Consider the following 19,158-nt stretch of genomic DNA (forward strand, 5'->3'; position numbering starts at 1 on the left):
TTATTATCAGTGCTTCTAGTAGTAGTGTGAGGCACAGGCTCTTTTATTATCAGTGCTTCTAGTAGTAGTGTGAGGCACAGGCTCTTTTATTATCAGTGCTTCTAGTAGTAGTGTGAGGCACAGGCTCTTTTATTATCAGTGCTTCTAGTAGTAGTGTGAGGCACAGACTCTTTTATTATCAGTGCTTCTAGTAGTAGTGTGAGGCACAGACTCTTTTATTATCAGTGCTTCTAGTAGTAGTGTGAGGCACAGGCTCTTTTATTATCAGTGCTTCTAGTAGTAGTGTGAGGCACAGGCTCTTTTATTATCAGTGCTTCTAGTAGTAGTGTGAGGCACAGGCTCTTTTATTATCAGTGCTTCTAGTAGTAGTGTGAGGCACAGGCTCTTTTATTATCAGTGCTTCTAGTAGTAGTGTGAGGCACAGGCTCTTTTATTATCAGTGCTTCTAGTAGTAGTGTGAGGCACAGACTCTTTTATTATCAGTGCTTCTAGTAGTAGTGTGAGGCACAGGCTCTTTTATTATCAGTGCTTCTAGTAGTAGTGTGAGGCACAGGCTCTTTTATTATCAGTGCTTCTAGTAGTAGTGTGAGGCACAGGCTCTTTTATTATCAGTGCTTCTAGTAGTAGTGTGAGGCACAGGCTCTTTTATTATCAGTGCTTCTAGTAGTAGTGTGAGGCACAGGCTCTTTATTTTGTCGAATAAGAAACCGATCAATTGTGATGCAGCAGAACTACAGTAAGGAGGCCCAGAAGTAAATAAAACTAACTTAATGTACGCAATAATAACTAAATAAAATGAATGGATGGCAAAAAAAAAAAATCTATTTCCTTGGCAATCAAACGTTGATACTTTAAACTAAATCACTAACCTAAATTTACTAACCTTTTAATAATCTCTCTGTTTACTGTTCTTAACTGTCTACAGTACTTCCCTCTCTCTCACACACTCTCTCTCTTCATTTTAATGGCTTCTTAAACCGGATGTGAGCTTAAACTGAGTGGGCAGATATATATATTTGATAATGTGATGTGCTTTGCAAGTACTGTATCTATATTCAAGCATATGAGTCAAATAGAAAATGTAAAAATGCACAGATGAAATTAGAAAATGAAATGGAAGATAATATACACATTTGTCCCACCCAGCTTCACTCTCTTAAAGAAACTGTTTAGGAAAGTGGATCTGGGGGGGCCAAAGGGACATTTGGGAGGGCCGGGCCCCCCCTGGTATCCCCCTAGCGCCGGCCCTGATGTGTAAACATGTTATTATTAACAGTTATAGATTATTATTAGTGATAATAACACACTGTTATGATACACGTTTTGTAAGCATTATAGTAAGACAGGGTGGATTGATGTGCTGAAATATCACAATGGCAGAGGGGGTTATGAGTCCTGAAGCCACAGGCATCTAGCCCCAACTGATACAATACCTGAGCACATCACACCACCCTGAGTAATCAGAATGCCTTTATATGAAACAGCCTTTAATCATTAGCTATACACATGTTAGTTGGACACTTGAATACTAATCAGAAGGTCTAAATGATCTTTAATTGATCTATGCTTTACAAACTATCCAAATAGGTACAAAGAGGCAGGAACTTTCTGTAATGCTTTTAGCGATCATAATACAATTTATTGTATCAGAGATGTGCATATCCCTAAACTTAAACCGAAAATTCTCTTCAAAAGACACTATAAAAAAATTAAAGATGCAGGTTTTTAACTGCAGTGTCCCATATTGATGGGACAGTAATTACATGTTTCCCACAAGTTGATATTGCTTGGGGGTATTTTTTATGAATTTAGTACAGTTATCAATAATCATGCTCCATTAAAAAAAGCTGTGTGTAAAATATATAATTGTCCCTGATTCCCTAGTGAAATCAAAGGGTCGTTAGAAGCTCGAGACCAATGCTGGGCTAGAGCAGGGAAAACAACATCTGAACATGATTGGCAACAGTTTCGTACTTTGAGAAATAAGTGTACGAATTTAATCAAGAAAACTAAATCTGATTATTTCCTGAGACTAACTACTGATAATATGAATGACCCATGTACATTCTGGAACCCTGTGAAAAACATACAATGCACTACGATATCATCAGCTGTCCCTCATCAGGTTACATTTAATGACTGTAGTTATACTGGGAGTAAAGATAGTATTGATTGTTTTAATAAGCATTTTTATTAGGGACGGTCAAGCATTTGAAAACTTTGTAACACATTTGTCAACGGATTTGCTTGTTGCCAATACTGAGTCACACATTGAGTCTAACTTAGACAAACTAAGGAAGGATAAGACTACAGCTACATTTTATTTTCAAACTATAAAAACAAAGGAGGTAGTTAAATTACTAATGAACCTTGATCAAAGGAAGTCTGCTGGACCCGATAATCTGGAGCCATATTTCTTAAAGATAGCAGCTAGGATTATTGCTCATTAACTGAATTATTTAATCTTTCTGTAATCACCAATTCAATTCCATCAATATGGAAATCAGTATATGTTGTCCCTGTTTTTAAGGAAGGCGCACCCTCAGACCTTAATAATTATAGGCCTATATCTGTCCTACCAGTTATTGCTAAAATATCTGAGATGTTAGTAAGTGAGCAATTAAAGAGCTTTTGATTCAGTTGATTATACTGTTCTCTGTAGAAAATGAGGTGGCCTGGGAATTAGTGACAGGGCTGTGGATTGGTTCAAGGACAGCTTAACAAATTGAACACAAGCAATAAGAGCTGATGGAAATATGTCAACCTTTTTTATCTCTGTGCAGAGGGGTTCCTCAGGGTTCAGTACTTGGATCACTACTATTTACTTTGTATATAAATGATTTGGGATGTAACTTGGGCACTACAAATTCAAGCATACATTTATATGCAGATGACACTATTCTATATACAACTGGATATTCCATACAGGCTGTGCAGAGAGATCTGCAGAGTGCATAAATGCAACTAAGACTCAACCCATGTTATTTTGTTCTAACAGGAAAAACGTTAGTAGTCAGACCTGGGCTATTACTACTTTGTATGGTGAATCACTTAAGAAAGTTTCCTCCTATAAATATTTAGGTATATGAATCGATGAGCATCTTACATTTAATTATCACATTAATAAACTGTTTTCAAAATTAGGACCTAAACTAGGTTTCCTTTTTAGGAATAATACGTTTTTTTTTCTCAGGCTAGCAGATTAAAGTTAGTGACTATTACTATTCTACCTGTTTTGGACTATGGTGATTTTATCTATCAGTTTGCTTCCAAGCAGTCTTTGCAAAAATTGGATGTAATATATCATTCATGCTGCCGTTTTGTTTTAGAGTGTCCTTTTTTGACACATCATTGCCAGATGTATAAAAACTCGGTATTGCTTCGTTTTTAAAGTTATTAAAGGTATGGTTCCTGATTATCTTAGTACTTTGGTCAAAAGGTCAATACTGACTATAGTTTGCGATCTCATGATTCTGATAGTTTGGTAGTCCCAAGGATACGGACACGATCAGGAGAACTGGCTTTATGTTACCGACTCCCAAAAACCTGGAACCCTTTTTCACCTGGTTTAAGAGTGGAATTTGATCGCCTCTCATGTTTTGGTTATAAAGAGCGTATTGGGGATGTGCTTAAAACTCCTTGCCATTGCTTTTCTTTTAGCCCACATTGAAAAGAAATATAAATAAATAAATAAATAAATAAATAACGCTGCATTACTGCACCTTTGTTTATTTCTTGTTATTGTCTAAGGCTGGACCACACAAATATTAATTGTGTTGTTTTATGTACGAGGCTTCGGCCTCAATGGGTTAATTTCCTAAATAAATAAATAAATAAATAAGCTTATAAATATAAGCTTCCAGTGTATGTGTGTGTGTACAAGTGTGTATGAAAGAGAACTTTCATATGAGCATCCAGTGTGTGTGTGTGTGTACCACATGTGTGTATGAAAGAGAACTTTCATATGAGCATCCAGTGTGTGTGTGTGTGTACCACATGTGTGTATGAAAGAGAACTTTCATATGAGCATCCAGTGTGTGTGTGTGTGTACCACATGTGTGTATGAAAGAGAACTTGCATATGAGCATCCAGTGTGTGTGTGTGTGTACCACATGTGTGTATGAAAGAGAACTTTCATATGAGCATCCAGTGTGTGTGTGTGTGTACCACGTGTGTATGAAAGAGAACTTTCATATGAGCATCCAGTGTGTGTACATGTGTGTATGAGAACTTTCATATGAGCATCCAGTGTGTATCACATGCGTGTATGAGAGAGAACATTCATATGAGCATCCAGTGTGTGTGTACCACGTGTGTATGAGAGAACTTTCATATGAGCATCCAGTGTGTATCACATGCGTGTATGAGAGAACTTTCATGAGCTTCCAGTGTGTGTGTGTACCACATGTGTGTACGAGAGAAACTAGGGCCGGAAGAATAGGTCAAGGCAAGATTTACCGCTGTATTTTGCACTTCCACTTTAAGACCTTGACAGCATAGAAAATTAGACTTTAAAATAGGACCTCTTTGTTCTGGAATGCTTAGTGGAGTGGTGCCATGTACCCAGGATGTAAGTATCCTCACCTGCTTAGGCTCATGTGTGTGGCTTTAGCACCACCTAGTGGATGGTCTGCAGATTTCTGTCTCTTGCCAGATTCCCGGAAATGGCAGTGGTTTAATATGAATAAAATTGCAGTGTTATTGCTGAGCCAAACGCTATCAACAGAGCTGAGACCAACTGTTGTAGCGCAGATTAAACTTTATTTCAGAGGGACACCTACTTAGTTTGCCTGGTACTTATTTGTTTTTTTGGTGTATATATTTAGTTAATATAGCAAGTAACCTGTTTATAAACTAATAAAAACGGCAAAAGACCAAATGACCAAGATGGGCCGAACGGCCTCCTCTCGTTTGTAAACTTTCTTATATTCTAAATGGGAGCCACGACCCAACTGTGTTATAACCAATCCCGCACCATGACGAGGCGCATTATAACGGGTGAGCACTGTATGTATGTATGTATGTATGTATGTATATATATATATATATATATATACACACACACACACTACCGGTCAAAAGTTTTAGAACACCCCCATTTTTCCAGTTTTTATTGAAATTTAAGCAGTTCAAGTCCAGTGAATAACCTGAAATGGTACAAAGGTAAGCGGTAAACTGCCAGAGGTTAAAAAAAAAGTTTAGGTTACCAAAAACTGAAAAATAATATACATTTCAGAGTTATACAAAAAGGCCTTTTTCAGGGAACAAGTAATGGGTTAACAACTTACAGCTGTTCTGCAGCAATGGGAGTAAATTAAGCCTTGAAAGTTGATGCTAACAATTCCTACAGGTGTCCCAACTTTTGTTGATTACTTACAAATCCTCTGTCTGTATAAAAGCAGTGTTGGAACAGACTGTGTTACTACACCCTCTTAAGCATTATTTGGACAGTATTGTACTGCAGGAAGTAGTATATTGCTCTCATAATGGCAAGAAAAAGGCAATTAACAAAGGAAGACAGACCATTTTAACCCTTAAAAGTGTAGGTCTTTCCTTTAGAAATTGTAAAGAAAGCCAAGGTGTCAGTGAGTACAGTTTCCTACACCATCAAAAGGCACTTGGAAACTGGAGGAAACTCTTGACAGGAAGAGGTCTGGCAGACCCAAAGCCACAACAGAATCAGAAGACAAGTTTCTGAGAGTCAACAGCTTGCGTGATAGGCGGCTCACAGGACAACAGCTTCAAGCACAGCTTAACACTAGTCGAAGTAAGCAAGTCTCAGTTTCAACTATGAAGAGAAGACTTTGAGCTGCAGGTTTGACAGGTCGAGTGGCAGTAAGAAAGCCATTGCTAAGATGGCAAAATAAGAAAAAGAGGCTTGCCTGGGCCATGAGGCACCGCCAGTGGACTACTGAAGACTGGAAGAAGGTCTTATGGACCGATGAATCCAAATTTGAAATCTTCGGTTCATCACGCAGGGTTTTTGTACGCCATCGAGTAGGCGAAAGGATGGTTCCTCGGTGTGTGACACCAACTGTCAAACATGGAGGAGGAAGCGTGATGGTCTGGGGCTCTTTTGCTGGATCCAGAGTCGGCGACTTGCAGAGTGAGTGGCACCCTGAACCAAAACTGCTACCACAGCATTTTGCAGCGCCATGCAATACCCTCTGGTATACGCCTAGTTGGTCAGGGGTTTATCCTACAGCAAGATAATGACCCAAAACATACCTCCAGGCTATGTCAGAACTACCTTAGAAGAAAAGAACGAGACGGTAGGCTTCAAATCATGGAATGGCCAGCACAGTCTCCAGACTTAAACCCCATCGAGCTGGTTTGGGATGAACTGGACAGAAGGGTGAAAGCAAAGCAACCTACAAGTGCAAAACATTTGTGGGAACTTCTGCAACAGTGTTGGGAAGAACTTTCCGAACAATATTTGATTTCCATTGTAGAAAGAATGCCACGAGTGTGTTCGGCTGTTATATCTGCAAAAGGTGGCTACTTTGATGAGTCAAAAATTTAGATTAAATTTTGTTAAACAAAACGATTCCATGATTTCTTTTTTATCTCCAATTGTTTATTTGTTCTATGCTTTAATTTCAGAGTACATTGAGATATTAAACTGCGTAAATTTCAATAAAAACTGGAAAAATTGAGGTGTTCTAAAACTTTTGACCGGTAGTGTATATACAGTGCCTTGCGAAAGTATTCGGCCCCCTTGAACTATGCGACCTTTTGCCACATTTCAGGCTTCAAACATAAAGATATGAAACTGTAATTTTTTGTGAAGAATCAACAACAAGTGGGACACAATCATGAAGTGGAACGAAATTTATTGGATATTTCAAACTTTTTTAACAAATAAAAAACTGAAAAATTGGGCGTGCAAAATTATTCAGCCCCCTTAAGTTAATACTTTGTAGCGCCACCTTTTGCTGCGATTACAGCTGTAAGTCGCTTGGGGTATGTCTCTATCAGTTTTGCACATCGAGAGACTGAAATTTTTGCCCATTCCTCCTTGCAAAACAGCTCGAGCTCAGTGAGGTTGGATGGAGAGCATTTGTGAACAGCAGTTTTCAGTTCTTTCCACAGATTCTCGATTGGATTCAGGTCTGGACTTTGACTTGGCCATTCTAACACCTGGATATGTTTATTTGTGAACCATTCCATTGTAGATTTTGCTTTATGTTTTGGATCATTGTCTTGTTGGAAGACAAATCTCCGTCCCAGTCTCAGGTCTTTTGCAGACTCCATCAGGTTTTCTTCCAGAATGGTCCTGTATTTGGCTCCATCCATCTTCCCATCAATTTTAACCATCTTCCCTGTCCCTGCTGAAGAAAAGCAGGCCCAAACCATGATGCTGCCACCACCATGTTTGACAGTGGGGATGGTGTGTTCAGGGTGATGAGCTGTGTTGCTTTTACGCCAAACATAACGTTTTGCATTGTTGCCAAAAAGTTCGATTTTGGTTTCATCTGACCAGAGCACCTTCTTCCACATGTTTGGTGTGTCTCCCAGGTGGCTTGTGGCAAACTGTAAACGACACTTTTTATGGATATCTTTAAGAAATGGCTTTCTTCTTGCCACTCTTCCATAAAGGCCAGATTTGTGCAGTATACGACTGATTGTTGTCCTATGGACAGAGTCTCCCACCTCAGCTGTAGATCTCTGCAGTTCATCCAGAGTGATCATGGGCCTCTTGGCTGCATCTCTGATCAGTCTTCTCCTTGTATGAGCTGAAAGTTTAGAGGGATGGCCAGGTCTTGGTAGATTTGCAGTGGTCTGATACTCCTTCCATTTCAATATTATCGCTTGCACAGTGCTCCTTGGGATGTTTAAAGCTTGGGAAATCTTTTTGTATCCAAATCCGGCTATAAACTTCTCCACAACAGTGTCTCGGACCTGCCTGGTGTGTTCCTTGTTCTTCATGATGCTCTCTGCGCTTTAAACGGACCTCTGAGACTATCACAGTGCAGGTGCATTTATACGGAGACTTGATTACACACAGGTGGATTCTATTTATCATCATTAGTCATTTAGGTCAACATTGGATCATTCAGAGATCCTCACTGAACTTCTGGAGAGAGTTTGCTGCACTGAAAGTAAAGGGGCTGAATAATTTTGCACGCCCAATTTTTCAGTTTTTTATTTGTTAAAAAAGTTTGAAATATCCAATAAATTTCGTTCCACTTCATGATTGTGTCCCACTTGTTGTTGATTCTTCACAAAAAATTACAGTTTCATATCTTTATGTTTGAAGCCTGAAATGTGGCAAAAGGTCGCAAAGTTCAAGGGGGCCGAATACTTTCGCAAGGCACTGTATATTAGGGGTGGTACATAGAGCCAGTATCTGTATCTGTATTCGTGCCCATACTATTAGTACTCATGTTTGTATTCGTCAAACTGGAAGTGGGAAGGGGCAAACCCAGAAGTTGTTTAAAACTCGTTTATTTACACTTATTTACAATGTAAAAATGTCCTGAGTGACAAAACAATGCAACAATGTGCAGTTTTCTATGCAACACCCATGCAAACTTCACTTCTACTGTGTATAATATATACTGTGCAGTCCAGTCCTGTGCTGTATTTTGTAACAAAGCTCTACTATAAGTAGGGCGCTTCGCTTTCTTTTTGTATTTTTGATGACGTAATGCCCCTTTATGTTTGCCCCTTAAAGTTTTTTAAAATCGAATAAACACTCTTCTAAAATCCCAACCATCAGTAAGACAGCGTTTTTCCTCTTTCACACAGCCTGCAGTGCAGCTCCAAACTGGAGCCTAGTGCTGCAACTGTGCACGATACACAGAGACCATCGTCTTGCTAAGCTGGTTACAAAAATATTAATTATATTTTCACAACGTTTAAAAAAACTTCAAAGCTCCTACCCCCTCCAAAAACACTATTTTATTTAAATTACGACAACACAAGTCTTTTTTCTTGACACAGTGAAACAAATTTAAGCACAATTCCACTTTACTTTTCCCTATACAGCGCTCTCGAATCGAATGAACTGAAGCACTGACTCTGTACCCTTCTTCCCCACACTGATTGGCTTCCAGTGTCACAGACTGCAGAGGGAGGCGTGGTTGAAATGAGAGGCTCTCAATTCTCACTGATTTCAAACACTTCATTTGCAACGAATACGGCCTAATATTCATAAAAATGAAAGTCACTATTTGGCCATTACTAATATTAGGAAGAAGACCAATTATTTGTGCATATCTTAATACGAATTTATATTCGGTAAAAACCCCTAATTTATATATCTATATATAGATAGATAGATAGATAGATAGATAGATAGATAGATAAAATCTTTAAATCCAGTTTCTTATCAAGGAATAGTAAGAATGGTATATTGTATGTTGGTTTAAATTAAGAAACTGCAATATGTTAAACAACTTGTGAGTGGACATTTTTGTAATATTTACTGTGATGGCAAGTTTGGTTTGTCACTTATTTTAATTGTTTCCAGTAAGAATATTAATTTAAAACAATACAAAACATAAATACACTTAAAAATGAATCTGTCTCTAACTACACAGTACTAGATTTCCTGGGCCTCAAATAACACCTTATGTAAGTACCAAGACAAGTGTATTTGCGGTCTGTGAAATCAGACATTAATATATGAAGTGTTTCACACACTTCTAATATCTATTCACGTATACTTTATTATTATTATTATTATTTATTTCTTAGCAGACGCCCTTATCCAGGGCGACTTACAATCGCAAGCAAATACAAATACATTCAAGTGTTACAATATAAGTCATACAATAAGAACAAGAAATACAATAATTCTCAAGTGTGACAAACCACAATTCAATAATACAGCAGATAATAGTGAAAGTTACATCAGGATATGATTAAGTAGTGATAGTTACATCAGGATATGATTAAGTACAAAATACTACAGATTAAACACTTGGGAGATTACAATATTCTGAGGTACAGGATTAAATGCAGTAAAATAGGGGGCAGATAAGAGCAAAATAAAGCATATTTAAATGAAGGGTGATAGTGTCCCAGGATACAACAGAGGAGTTCTACAGGTGCTGTTTGAAGAGGTGAGTCTTAAGGAGGCGCCGGAATGTGGTCAGGGACTGGGCAGTCCTGACATCTGTAGGAAGGTCGTTCCACCACTGCGGAGCAAGGGTGGAGAAGGAGCGGGCTCGGGAGGCAGGGGAGCGTAGCGGAGGTAGAGCCAGTCTTCTAGTGCAGGCGGAGCGGAGAGGTCGAGTGGGGGTGTAGGGAGAGATGAGGGTCTGGAGGTAGCTGGGTGCAGTCTGATCAAGGCATCTGTAGGCTAGTACAAGAGTCTTGAACTGGATGCGAGCGGTGATCGGGAGCCAGTGGAGCGAGCGGAGTAGTGGAGTAGCGTGGGCGAAGCGAGGTAGAGAGAACACCAGGCGAGCAGCAGAGTTCTGGATGAGCTGGAGCGGACGGGTGGCGGACGCAGGGAGGCCAGCCAGGAGGGAGTTGCAGTAGTCTAGGCGGGAGAGTACCAGGGCCTGGACCAGGAGCTGGGTAGCATAGTTGGTGAGGAAGGGTCGGATTCTTCGGATGTTGCTCAGGAAGAATCTGCAAGTGCGTGCCAGAGTGGAGATGTGCTGGGAATAAGAGAGGCAGGGGTCCAGGGTGACTCCAAGGTTTTTAGCTGAGGAAGAGGGAGAGAGTGTGGTAGATTCCAGAGGAACAGAGATAGAGAGATCAGAGGAGGGGGAGGAGGAGGGAAAGAAAAGGAGGTCAGATTTAGAGAGGTTGAGTTTGAGGTGATGCGAGTGCATCCAGGAGGAAATAGCAGACAGACAGGTAGAGATACGGGAGGAGATGGTGGAGTCAGAGGTGGGGAAGGAGAGGAAAATCTGAGCATCATCAGCATAGAAATGGTATGAGAAACCATAGGATGCGATGAGGGGGCCCAGGGAGCGGGTGTAGAGAGAGAACAGGAGAGGACCCAAGACTGACCCTTGGGGGACTCCAGTCAAGAGAGGGTGAGGTGTGGAGGTTGCTCCACGCCAGGTTACCTGGTAAGTGCGGTTGGAGAGGTAGGAGGAGAACCAGGCCAGAGCAGTGCCAGAGATCCCCAGGTCAGCAAGAGATGATAGTAGAATAGAGTGATCAACAGTGTCAAAGGCAGCAGAGAGGTCGAGGAGAATTAGGACAGAGGAGAGAGAGGCAGCTCGGGCACACTTAAGTGAGTTGGTGACAGAGAGAAGGGCGGTTTCAGTGGAGTGAGCAGAGCGGAAGCCAGATTGGAGAGGGTCAAGCAGAGAGTGGTTGGACAGGAAAGCAGAGAGCTGGCGGTGTACAGTCCGCTCGAGGGTTTTGGAGAGGAAGGGTAGGAGGGAGACAGGACGGTAGCTCTGGAGGGAGGTGGGGTCGAGGGTAGGTTTTTTGAGGAGGGGAGTGATAGAGGCTTTTTTGAAGGCAGAGGGGAAGATGCCAGAAAGTAGAGAGGTGTTGAGGAGGGAGGAGATGAAGGGGAGTAGAGCAGGAGCAGCAGCTTGAAAGAGGTGAGTGGGGAGGGGGTCCAAGGCACACGTGGTGGGTTTGTGACCCTGGAGCAGGGAGGAGAGGTCAGAGTCTGAGAGGGGCAAGAAGGTGGAGAGGGAGGGCGAGTTAGTAGGGGATGTAGTGGGTGTAGGGGTTGGAGCAGGAGGGGGTGCGGGGGAGGGAGAGGTGTTAAAGAGTTTGCGGATATCTGAGATTTTAGAAGAGAAGAAGGAGGCAAAGTCGTCAGGGGAGATAGAGGAGGGAGGAGGAGGGGGGGGGAGGGTTTAGGAGGGAGGAGAAGGTAGAGAATAGTTTACGTGGGTTGTTAGTGGAGGCTTGGATTACAGATTGGAAATAAGCACATTTAGCAGAGGAGAGAGTAGAGGAGAAGGAGGAGAGAAGAGTGCGGTAAAGGTCTAGGGCAGCAGGGAGTTTGGTTCTCTTCCATTTCTTTTCAGCAGATCGCAGTGTGATTCTTGCCGAGCGGAGCACAGAGGAGAGCCAGGGATGGGGAGGGGAGGGGCGAGCGGGTCGGGAGGTGAGGGGACAGAGGGAGTCGAGGGAGGAGGTGAGTGAGGAGAAGAGGGTGGAGGTAGCAGAGTCTACGGAGAGTTGTGAAAAGGAGTCGATAGGAGGGAGGTGAGAGAGAGCAGTGGAGGCAAGGACAGAGGGGGAGAGAGAGCGGAGGTTACGGCGAGAGGTGACAGTGGGGGTAGGAGGAGCAGGGAGAGGGGGGAGAGAGAGAAAAAGAGATGAAATAGTGATCAGAGAGGTCCAGGGGGGTGACAGAGAGGTTGGAGGGGCAGCAGGCCCTGGAGAAGGTGAGGTCCAGTTGACGGCCAGCTTTGTGGGTAGGAGGGGACGGAGAGAGACAGAAGTCGAAGGAGTGAAGGAGAGGGAGGAATCCAGCAGAGTGGCTGGGGTTGGAGAGATGGATGTTGAAGTCACCCAACAGGACAGTCGGGGTAGACAGAGAGGGGAGGGAGGAGAGTAGATAGTCGAGTTCATCCAGAAAGTGAGTGAGAGGCCCAGGGGGGCGGTACAAAACAATGAGCAGGAGTTGACAGGGAGAGGTTAGTTGGACTGCATGAAATTCAAAGGTAGTGACAGAGAGGGAGGTGAGATCAGAGGGGACAGAAAAGAGTAAGGAGGGAGAGAGGAGAAGATCCGTCCCACCTCCCCGTCCGGTGAGACGCGGGGTATGGGACAGGACGTAGAGAGAGGACAGGGCAGCAGGAGTAACAGTGTTATCAGGGGACAGCCAGGTTTCAGTGAGAGCAAGGAAATCGAGCGAGAGGTGGGAGGCAAAGGCAGAGATGAAATCAGCTTTGTTAGCAGAAGAGTGACAGTTCCAGAGTGCACCAGAGAGTGTGCGGGAGGGGGGGAGAGGCAGAGAAATGAGGTTAGAGGGGTTGGAGGAGCAGTAGCGGAGGGAGGGCAGAGGACGAGGACGGGAGGACAGAACAGGGATGTGAGAGACAGTCATAGCAGGACAAGCAAGACAAAAGGCACAGTAGGAGCAGTGGGGTGGAGGATACAGAACTGACTAGTAGATGGCTTCTTCCAGAGCGCTGGTAGGTTCGGATCTAGTCGAACAGCGTCTCAGCGCAGGCCTCCCCTCGCTGGACTCCCACAGCTAGACTCCCGGCTCTTTTGTTGAGGCGCTTCTGTTGGCTGGCGCTTCGTGCTGGCGCTAAAATAAGCTGCTTGAATAAATGTTGTTACCCCTGCTTGGCAAAAGAACCAACTAAACTGTGTGGAAACCAATCAAATAGCAAAATCAACTGCTAATCAATTTAGCCACTCACCTGGTACTAATCACACACAAACTCAGCCAATTCAAACACCACCTTACAATGTCACCAAATGTAGTAGTTACAATTACAAAAAGCAGGAACTTATCTATCTGCCTCTCTCCCTGGTTCCCTGAAGACTGAACTAATTACCAGATGCCCACTCTTAAATAACTCCCTTCACTTAGCAAGGGAACTAGCTGCTAACTGCTCTGGAGACAATAGTTTCACACACTTTGATGGGATCACACAACTGCAGGAGCTGTGTGGAGACCAATTCAAATGCAAACTGCTCTAATCAAGTTAACCCACCCTGATTCAAATTTACAAATTACAAATTAAGTACTCAAAATAAGCACACTGCCTGGGATAAAATCACACACTCCTCCCCAATTAGAAACACCAGGTAATACTATATAGTTAATGGAAAAATTACTAGGAGCAGGATCAAATACCTATCTTGCTTCAAATGCTGGTTACCTGGTTACCTGTCGACTCCCACAGCTAGACTCCCGGCTCTTTTGTTGAGGCTCTTCTGTTGGCTGGCGCTTCGTGCTGGCGCTAAAATAAGCTGCTTGAATAAATGTTGTTACCCCTGCTTGGCAAAAGAACCAACTAAACTGTGTGGAAACCAATCAAATAGCAAAATCAACTGCTAATCAATTTAGCCACTCACCTGGTACTAATCACACACAAACTCAGCCAATTCAAACACCACCTTACAATGTCACCAAATGTAGTAGTTACAATTACAAAAAGCAGGAACTTATCTATCTGCCTCTCTCCCTGGTTCCCTGAAGACTGAACTAATTACCAGATGCCCACTCTTAAATAACTCCCTTCACTTAGCAAGGGAACTAGCTGCTAACTGCTCTGGAGACAATAGTTTCACACACTTTGATGGGATCACACAACTGCAGGAGCTGTGTGGAGACCAATTCAAATGCAAACTGCTCTAATCAAGTTAACCCACCCTGATTCAAATTTACAAATTACAAATTAAGTACTCAAAATAAGCACACTGCCTGGGATAAAATCACACACTCCTCCCCAATTAGAAACACCAGGTAATACTATATAGTTAATGGAAAAATTACTAGGAGCAGGATCAAATACCTATCTTGCTTCAAATGCTGGTTACCTGGTTACCTGTCGACTCCCACAGCTAGACTCCCGGCTCTTTTGTTGAGGCTCTTCTGTTGGCTGGCGCTTCGTGCTGGCGCTAAAATAAGCTGCTTGAATAAATGTTGTTACCCCTGCTTGGCAAAAGAACCAACTAAACTGTGTGGAAACCAATCAAATAGCAAAATCAACTGCTAATCAATTTAGCCACTCACCTGGTACTAATCACACACAAACTCAGCCAATTCAAACACCACCTTACAATGTCACCAAATGTAGTAGTTACAATTACAAAAAGCAGGAACTTATCTATCTGCCTCTCTCCCTGGTTCCCTGAAGACTGAACTAATTACCAGATGCCCACTCTTAAATAACTCCCTTCACTTAGCAAGGGAACTAGCTGCTAACTGCTCTGGAGACAATAGTTTCACACACTTTGATGGGATCACACAACTGCAGGAGCTGTGTGGAGACCAATTCAAATGCAAACTGCTCTAATCAAGTTAACCCACCCTGATTCAAATTTACAAATTACAAATTAAGTACTCAAAATAAGCACACTGCCTGGGATAAAATCACACACTCCTCCCCAATTAGAAACACCAGGTAATACTATATAGTTAATGGAAAAATTACTAGGAGCAGGATCAAATACCTATCTTGCTTCAAATGCTGGTTACCTGGTTACCTGGTTACCTGTCGACTCCCACAGCTAGACTCCCGGCTCTTTTGTTGAGGCTCTTCTGTTGGCTGGCGCTTCGTGCTGGCGCTAAAATAAGCTGCTTGAATAAATGTTGTTACCCCTGCTTGGCAAAAGAACCAACTAAACTGTGTGGAAACCAATCAAATAGCAAAATCAACTGCTAATCAATTTAGCCACTCACCTGGTACTAATCACACACAAACTCAGCCAATTCAAACACCACCTTACAATGTCACCAAATGTAGTAGTTACAATTACAAAAAGCAGGAACTTATCTATCTGCCTCTCTCCCTGGTTCCCTGAAGACTGAATACTTTCCTTTAAAATAAAATTATTTATAGGGTGCAGAAGTATTCCGTACAGCAGTGGTACTCAGATCTGGCCCCTGAGATCCATTCAAATCCAGGTTTTATATCAATCGGGTCCTAAATTAGACAATTGCCTCTTAGAAGGCTCAATTAACTATTTTAGAACCTTCTTGGAGTATAAACCTGGACTGGAATGGATCTCAAGGGCCATAATTAAGTACTACTGCCATATAGTGTATATGTTTACAGATTATCTCCTTTGTGAGTTCTCTGATGTCTTTTAAAGGATCTTAGCTGCTTAAAATTCTCTCACGTTCAGTACAGACATACACGTTTCTTCCGTGTGTGTCCTCTGGTGTGCTATAAGGGGTTGGGACTGCTTGAAGCTTCTCCCACACTCACAACAGTCATAAGGTTTTTGTCTCTCCTGTGTGTATTCGCTGGTGTTTCTTCAGTTGCATGTAAACCCGGAAACTCTTCCCACAATCAGTACAGTCATATGGGTTTTCTCCAGTGTGAATTCGCTGATGGATTTTAAGGCTCCTACACCGACTGAAGTTCTTCCCACATTCAGAGCAGTGATACGGTTTCTCTCCTGCGTGAACGCGCTGGTGCACTTTCAGGTCCCTGGAAGCCTTGTATCTTTTCCCACATTCAGCACACCAGTATGGGCTCTCGCCTGTGTGAATTCTCTGGTGTATTTTCAGGTCTCCCGACTGCTTGAAACTTTTCCCACATTGAAAACAGTGATACGGCCTCTCTCCTGTGTGGGTTCGCTGGTGTTTTTTAAGATTTCCTGGCTGCTTGAAACTCTTCCCACAATCGTAACAATAATACGGAGCTTCTCCTGTGTGAGTCCTCTGGTGGCTTCTGAAGCTCCCTAGCTGGCTGAACCTTTTCCCACAGTCAGCACAGTGATATGGTGTCTCTCCTGTGTGAATTCGCTGGTGTATTTTCAGGTCTCCTGAAGCCTTGAAGCTTTTCCCACATTCGGTACACAGGAAAGGGGCTTCTCCTGTGTGAATTCGCTTGTGTATTTTAAGGGCTCCCAACTGACTGAAACTATTCCCGCATTCAATACAGTAATAGGGTGGTCCTCCTAAGCGCAATCTCTTGTTTTTCTTGAGGCTTTCCAAGTCATTGAAAATCTTATCATATTCAGTGCTGTGCAAAGAGGCCTGGTTTCTCAGTATCTTCACGTATTCTTCTCTGTGTGCCATCTTTGTGTGCTTCTCCAGATACTGGGCACCAGTAAAAGAGAAGTTGCAGTGAGGGCAGGGATACGATCCATGTTCTGATTTAACATCCACTTCAGGATAGATGATAGATCGAGAAAGAGAGGGAGAAAAATAAATGTTACAGCACGTTCAGTTTAGCTCACCTTTACACTGGATATGAACAGGGTGTGACCAATATTAAATCAGCAACCAACATTAAATACTTATGGAATAAGACTCCTATTGCAGAGCCGTTTCCCCCCTTTCCAAGTTTTAAAATGAGCCTGGATAGCCACAGTGCAGAGGTAACAAAGCTCGGGCTTGTCTTATAAAACCAGGAATGGATCAAACTGCATGGATATTCTGAATAGTTACATTTTATAATGTATGGGAATAAGACTAGCAATACATACACACCACTTTGTATTTGAAAAATATTTAAAGAGATTTGAATCCCAATAAGGCTAACGTTGTTTTACGTACGTGTCACAGTGCTACTGGTCTGTGATGTTTCCTCTTGTTTAATATCGCCTTCGTCGTCTCCAGTGCTCTCGGTTGTTATGTACCCAGGACTGTCAGCCACCCTTGTCACCTCTTCCTTGATCTGAACACTCCAGTCCTCTGAAACAACACACTTCAAGGGTGCGGATGGCGGCTCGCTGGACTCCTGTTTGATATAAAAAGATTCCATCTCGGAAACGTCCTTCATGCGATGCTAAACCATTTCCTCTTCAGAACCTGTGTGGGGATAAATGAGACATTCTTACAATTGGGAAAATACAGTGGGAATTTGTTCCTTTGATGCTGTTCTGTGGGGTGTGCTGCACACTACCCTGCAGCATGCACTGGGACACCTTGTTGAGGTAGTACAGTATTATTATTATTATTATTATTATTATTTGTTTATTTAGCAGACGCCTTTATCCAAGGCGACTTACAGAGACTAGGGTGTGTGAACTATGCATCAGCTGTAGAGTCACTTACAACTACGTCTCACCTGAAAGACGGAGCACAAGGAGGTTAAGTGACTTGCTCAGGGTCACACAATGAGTCAGTGGTTGAGGTGGGATTTGAACCGGGGACCTCCTGGTTACAAGCCCTTTTCTTTAACCACTGGACCACACAGCCTCTATGTGTGACATTACTACAAGAGACAAGTCAAGGTGTTTTGGTTCGGGAAGCAAATTGAAGAATATAAGACTTAAGGTGATATTCAGAAACCACACTTTTTGTTGACTTTGATGCCTGCATAAGAAAAGCACACTTCAGTGAACACTAACATTTAAGTGTTGTTTCTGAGTATGGATAATCTACTGTGGATTCATATATTAACATCATTAAAGGCCAGGCAGGTTTCTGAAGCAGGTGACATTACAACGAAACATGTTTTGAGAAAATAATTTGACAAAGGGTGTAGGGAGTTTGGAAAGAAGGAAGAACAACATTTATTTTGCAGTTTCTTAAACGCACAGTAAGCTTGTGGATACTGTAGATACAGTAAAATTAATTTTGGAATATATATCCTTTTAGACAAAGGTATACAGTGGCAGCCATCAGTGCACTGCAGTGCAGTGCAGAACAGTAACGGCATCAACATACACCTACAGAAATATCGCCATTAAAATCGATAACAACATCACTATAGTCGGTTCTTTGACACTTCTTACGTCATATAAGAAAGGTTACAAACGAGAGGAGGTGTCCAGGTGTCCTGGATACCGTAACAGTAGTATGCAGTACAAAAATAAGACAAACATACAATTCAGTGACACTCAAGCTGTGTCTGAATCAGAGGGCTAGTGTAGTACTGTACTTGACGTTACTGTGCCTGTTCCTTACCTGTACTCGCCTCGGCTTTGTCGCTTTAAAGTTTTAATTCTATTTATCTTCGAGTCTTGCTTTCCACCTGTCTCACCTCTTTAGACTGTATACGACTTTTCAGTGAAATAAATATATGAACAAAGTAAAAGTACAGAAAATAATTTAACCTGAGAGACGCAGCATTCACATACATACAACAAAACAGTTATCTCTCCTTCCGTATAACAAGCCTCATACTGACCCACCCCCAAAGACTGACGAGGAGGTTAGCCAATCAAGTCCTCCTTTGGAACACCGTCAGCCAATAGCGTGGGCGGTTCATCGCATCGCTGTTTTTGTTTTGGATGGAGGGGAGACGTAGAAATCAAAGTAGCACTAGAGTGGTTACTTGTGTCATTTACTTTGGCTGGTAGAATGTTGTGTTTGTAAAAGTATCTGCTGGCTGGGCACTGCGCTGGGCAGCGTTACAGGGTGGGGAGTTCCGATTGTGCTTTAATGTACAGTATCTATACTGCAAGATTCTGAGTAAAACAAAAACAGCACATATTAATAAAACATGCTGTCAACAATTTAGTCTCCAGAACAACGTATTTAACAAGACTGTGGCACAATACGACACAACATAAGAAAGTACAGAACAGTAAAGTGGGGAACATGTGTGGAACACCTGGAATGGGAAATCAAAATGATAAAAC

At 42.3% G+C, this 19,158-nt stretch overlaps 1 protein-coding gene across 1 annotated transcript; it reads right to left on the reverse strand.

Annotated features, from left to right (window-relative positions):
- Nucleotides 1-15,105: 15,105 nt before the first annotated feature.
- Nucleotides 15,106-18,686, reverse strand: LOC117403484 (zinc finger protein 239-like). The gene is made up of 3 exons (XM_034005617.3): nt 18,482-18,686; nt 17,126-17,380; nt 15,106-16,734 (listed from the first exon to the last, which is right to left on the reverse strand). The coding sequence occupies exons 2-3, from the start codon at nt 17,349-17,351 to the stop codon at nt 15,833-15,835; spliced, it is 1,128 nt and encodes a 375-aa protein (XP_033861508.2). The 5' UTR covers nt 17,352-17,380; nt 18,482-18,686; the 3' UTR covers nt 15,106-15,832.
- Nucleotides 18,687-19,158: the final 472 nt, after the last annotated feature.

This window comes from Acipenser ruthenus, chromosome 2 (assembly GCF_902713425.1).
Source record: "Acipenser ruthenus chromosome 2, fAciRut3.2 maternal haplotype, whole genome shotgun sequence".
NCBI lineage: Eukaryota > Metazoa > Chordata > Actinopteri > Acipenseriformes > Acipenseridae > Acipenser > Acipenser ruthenus.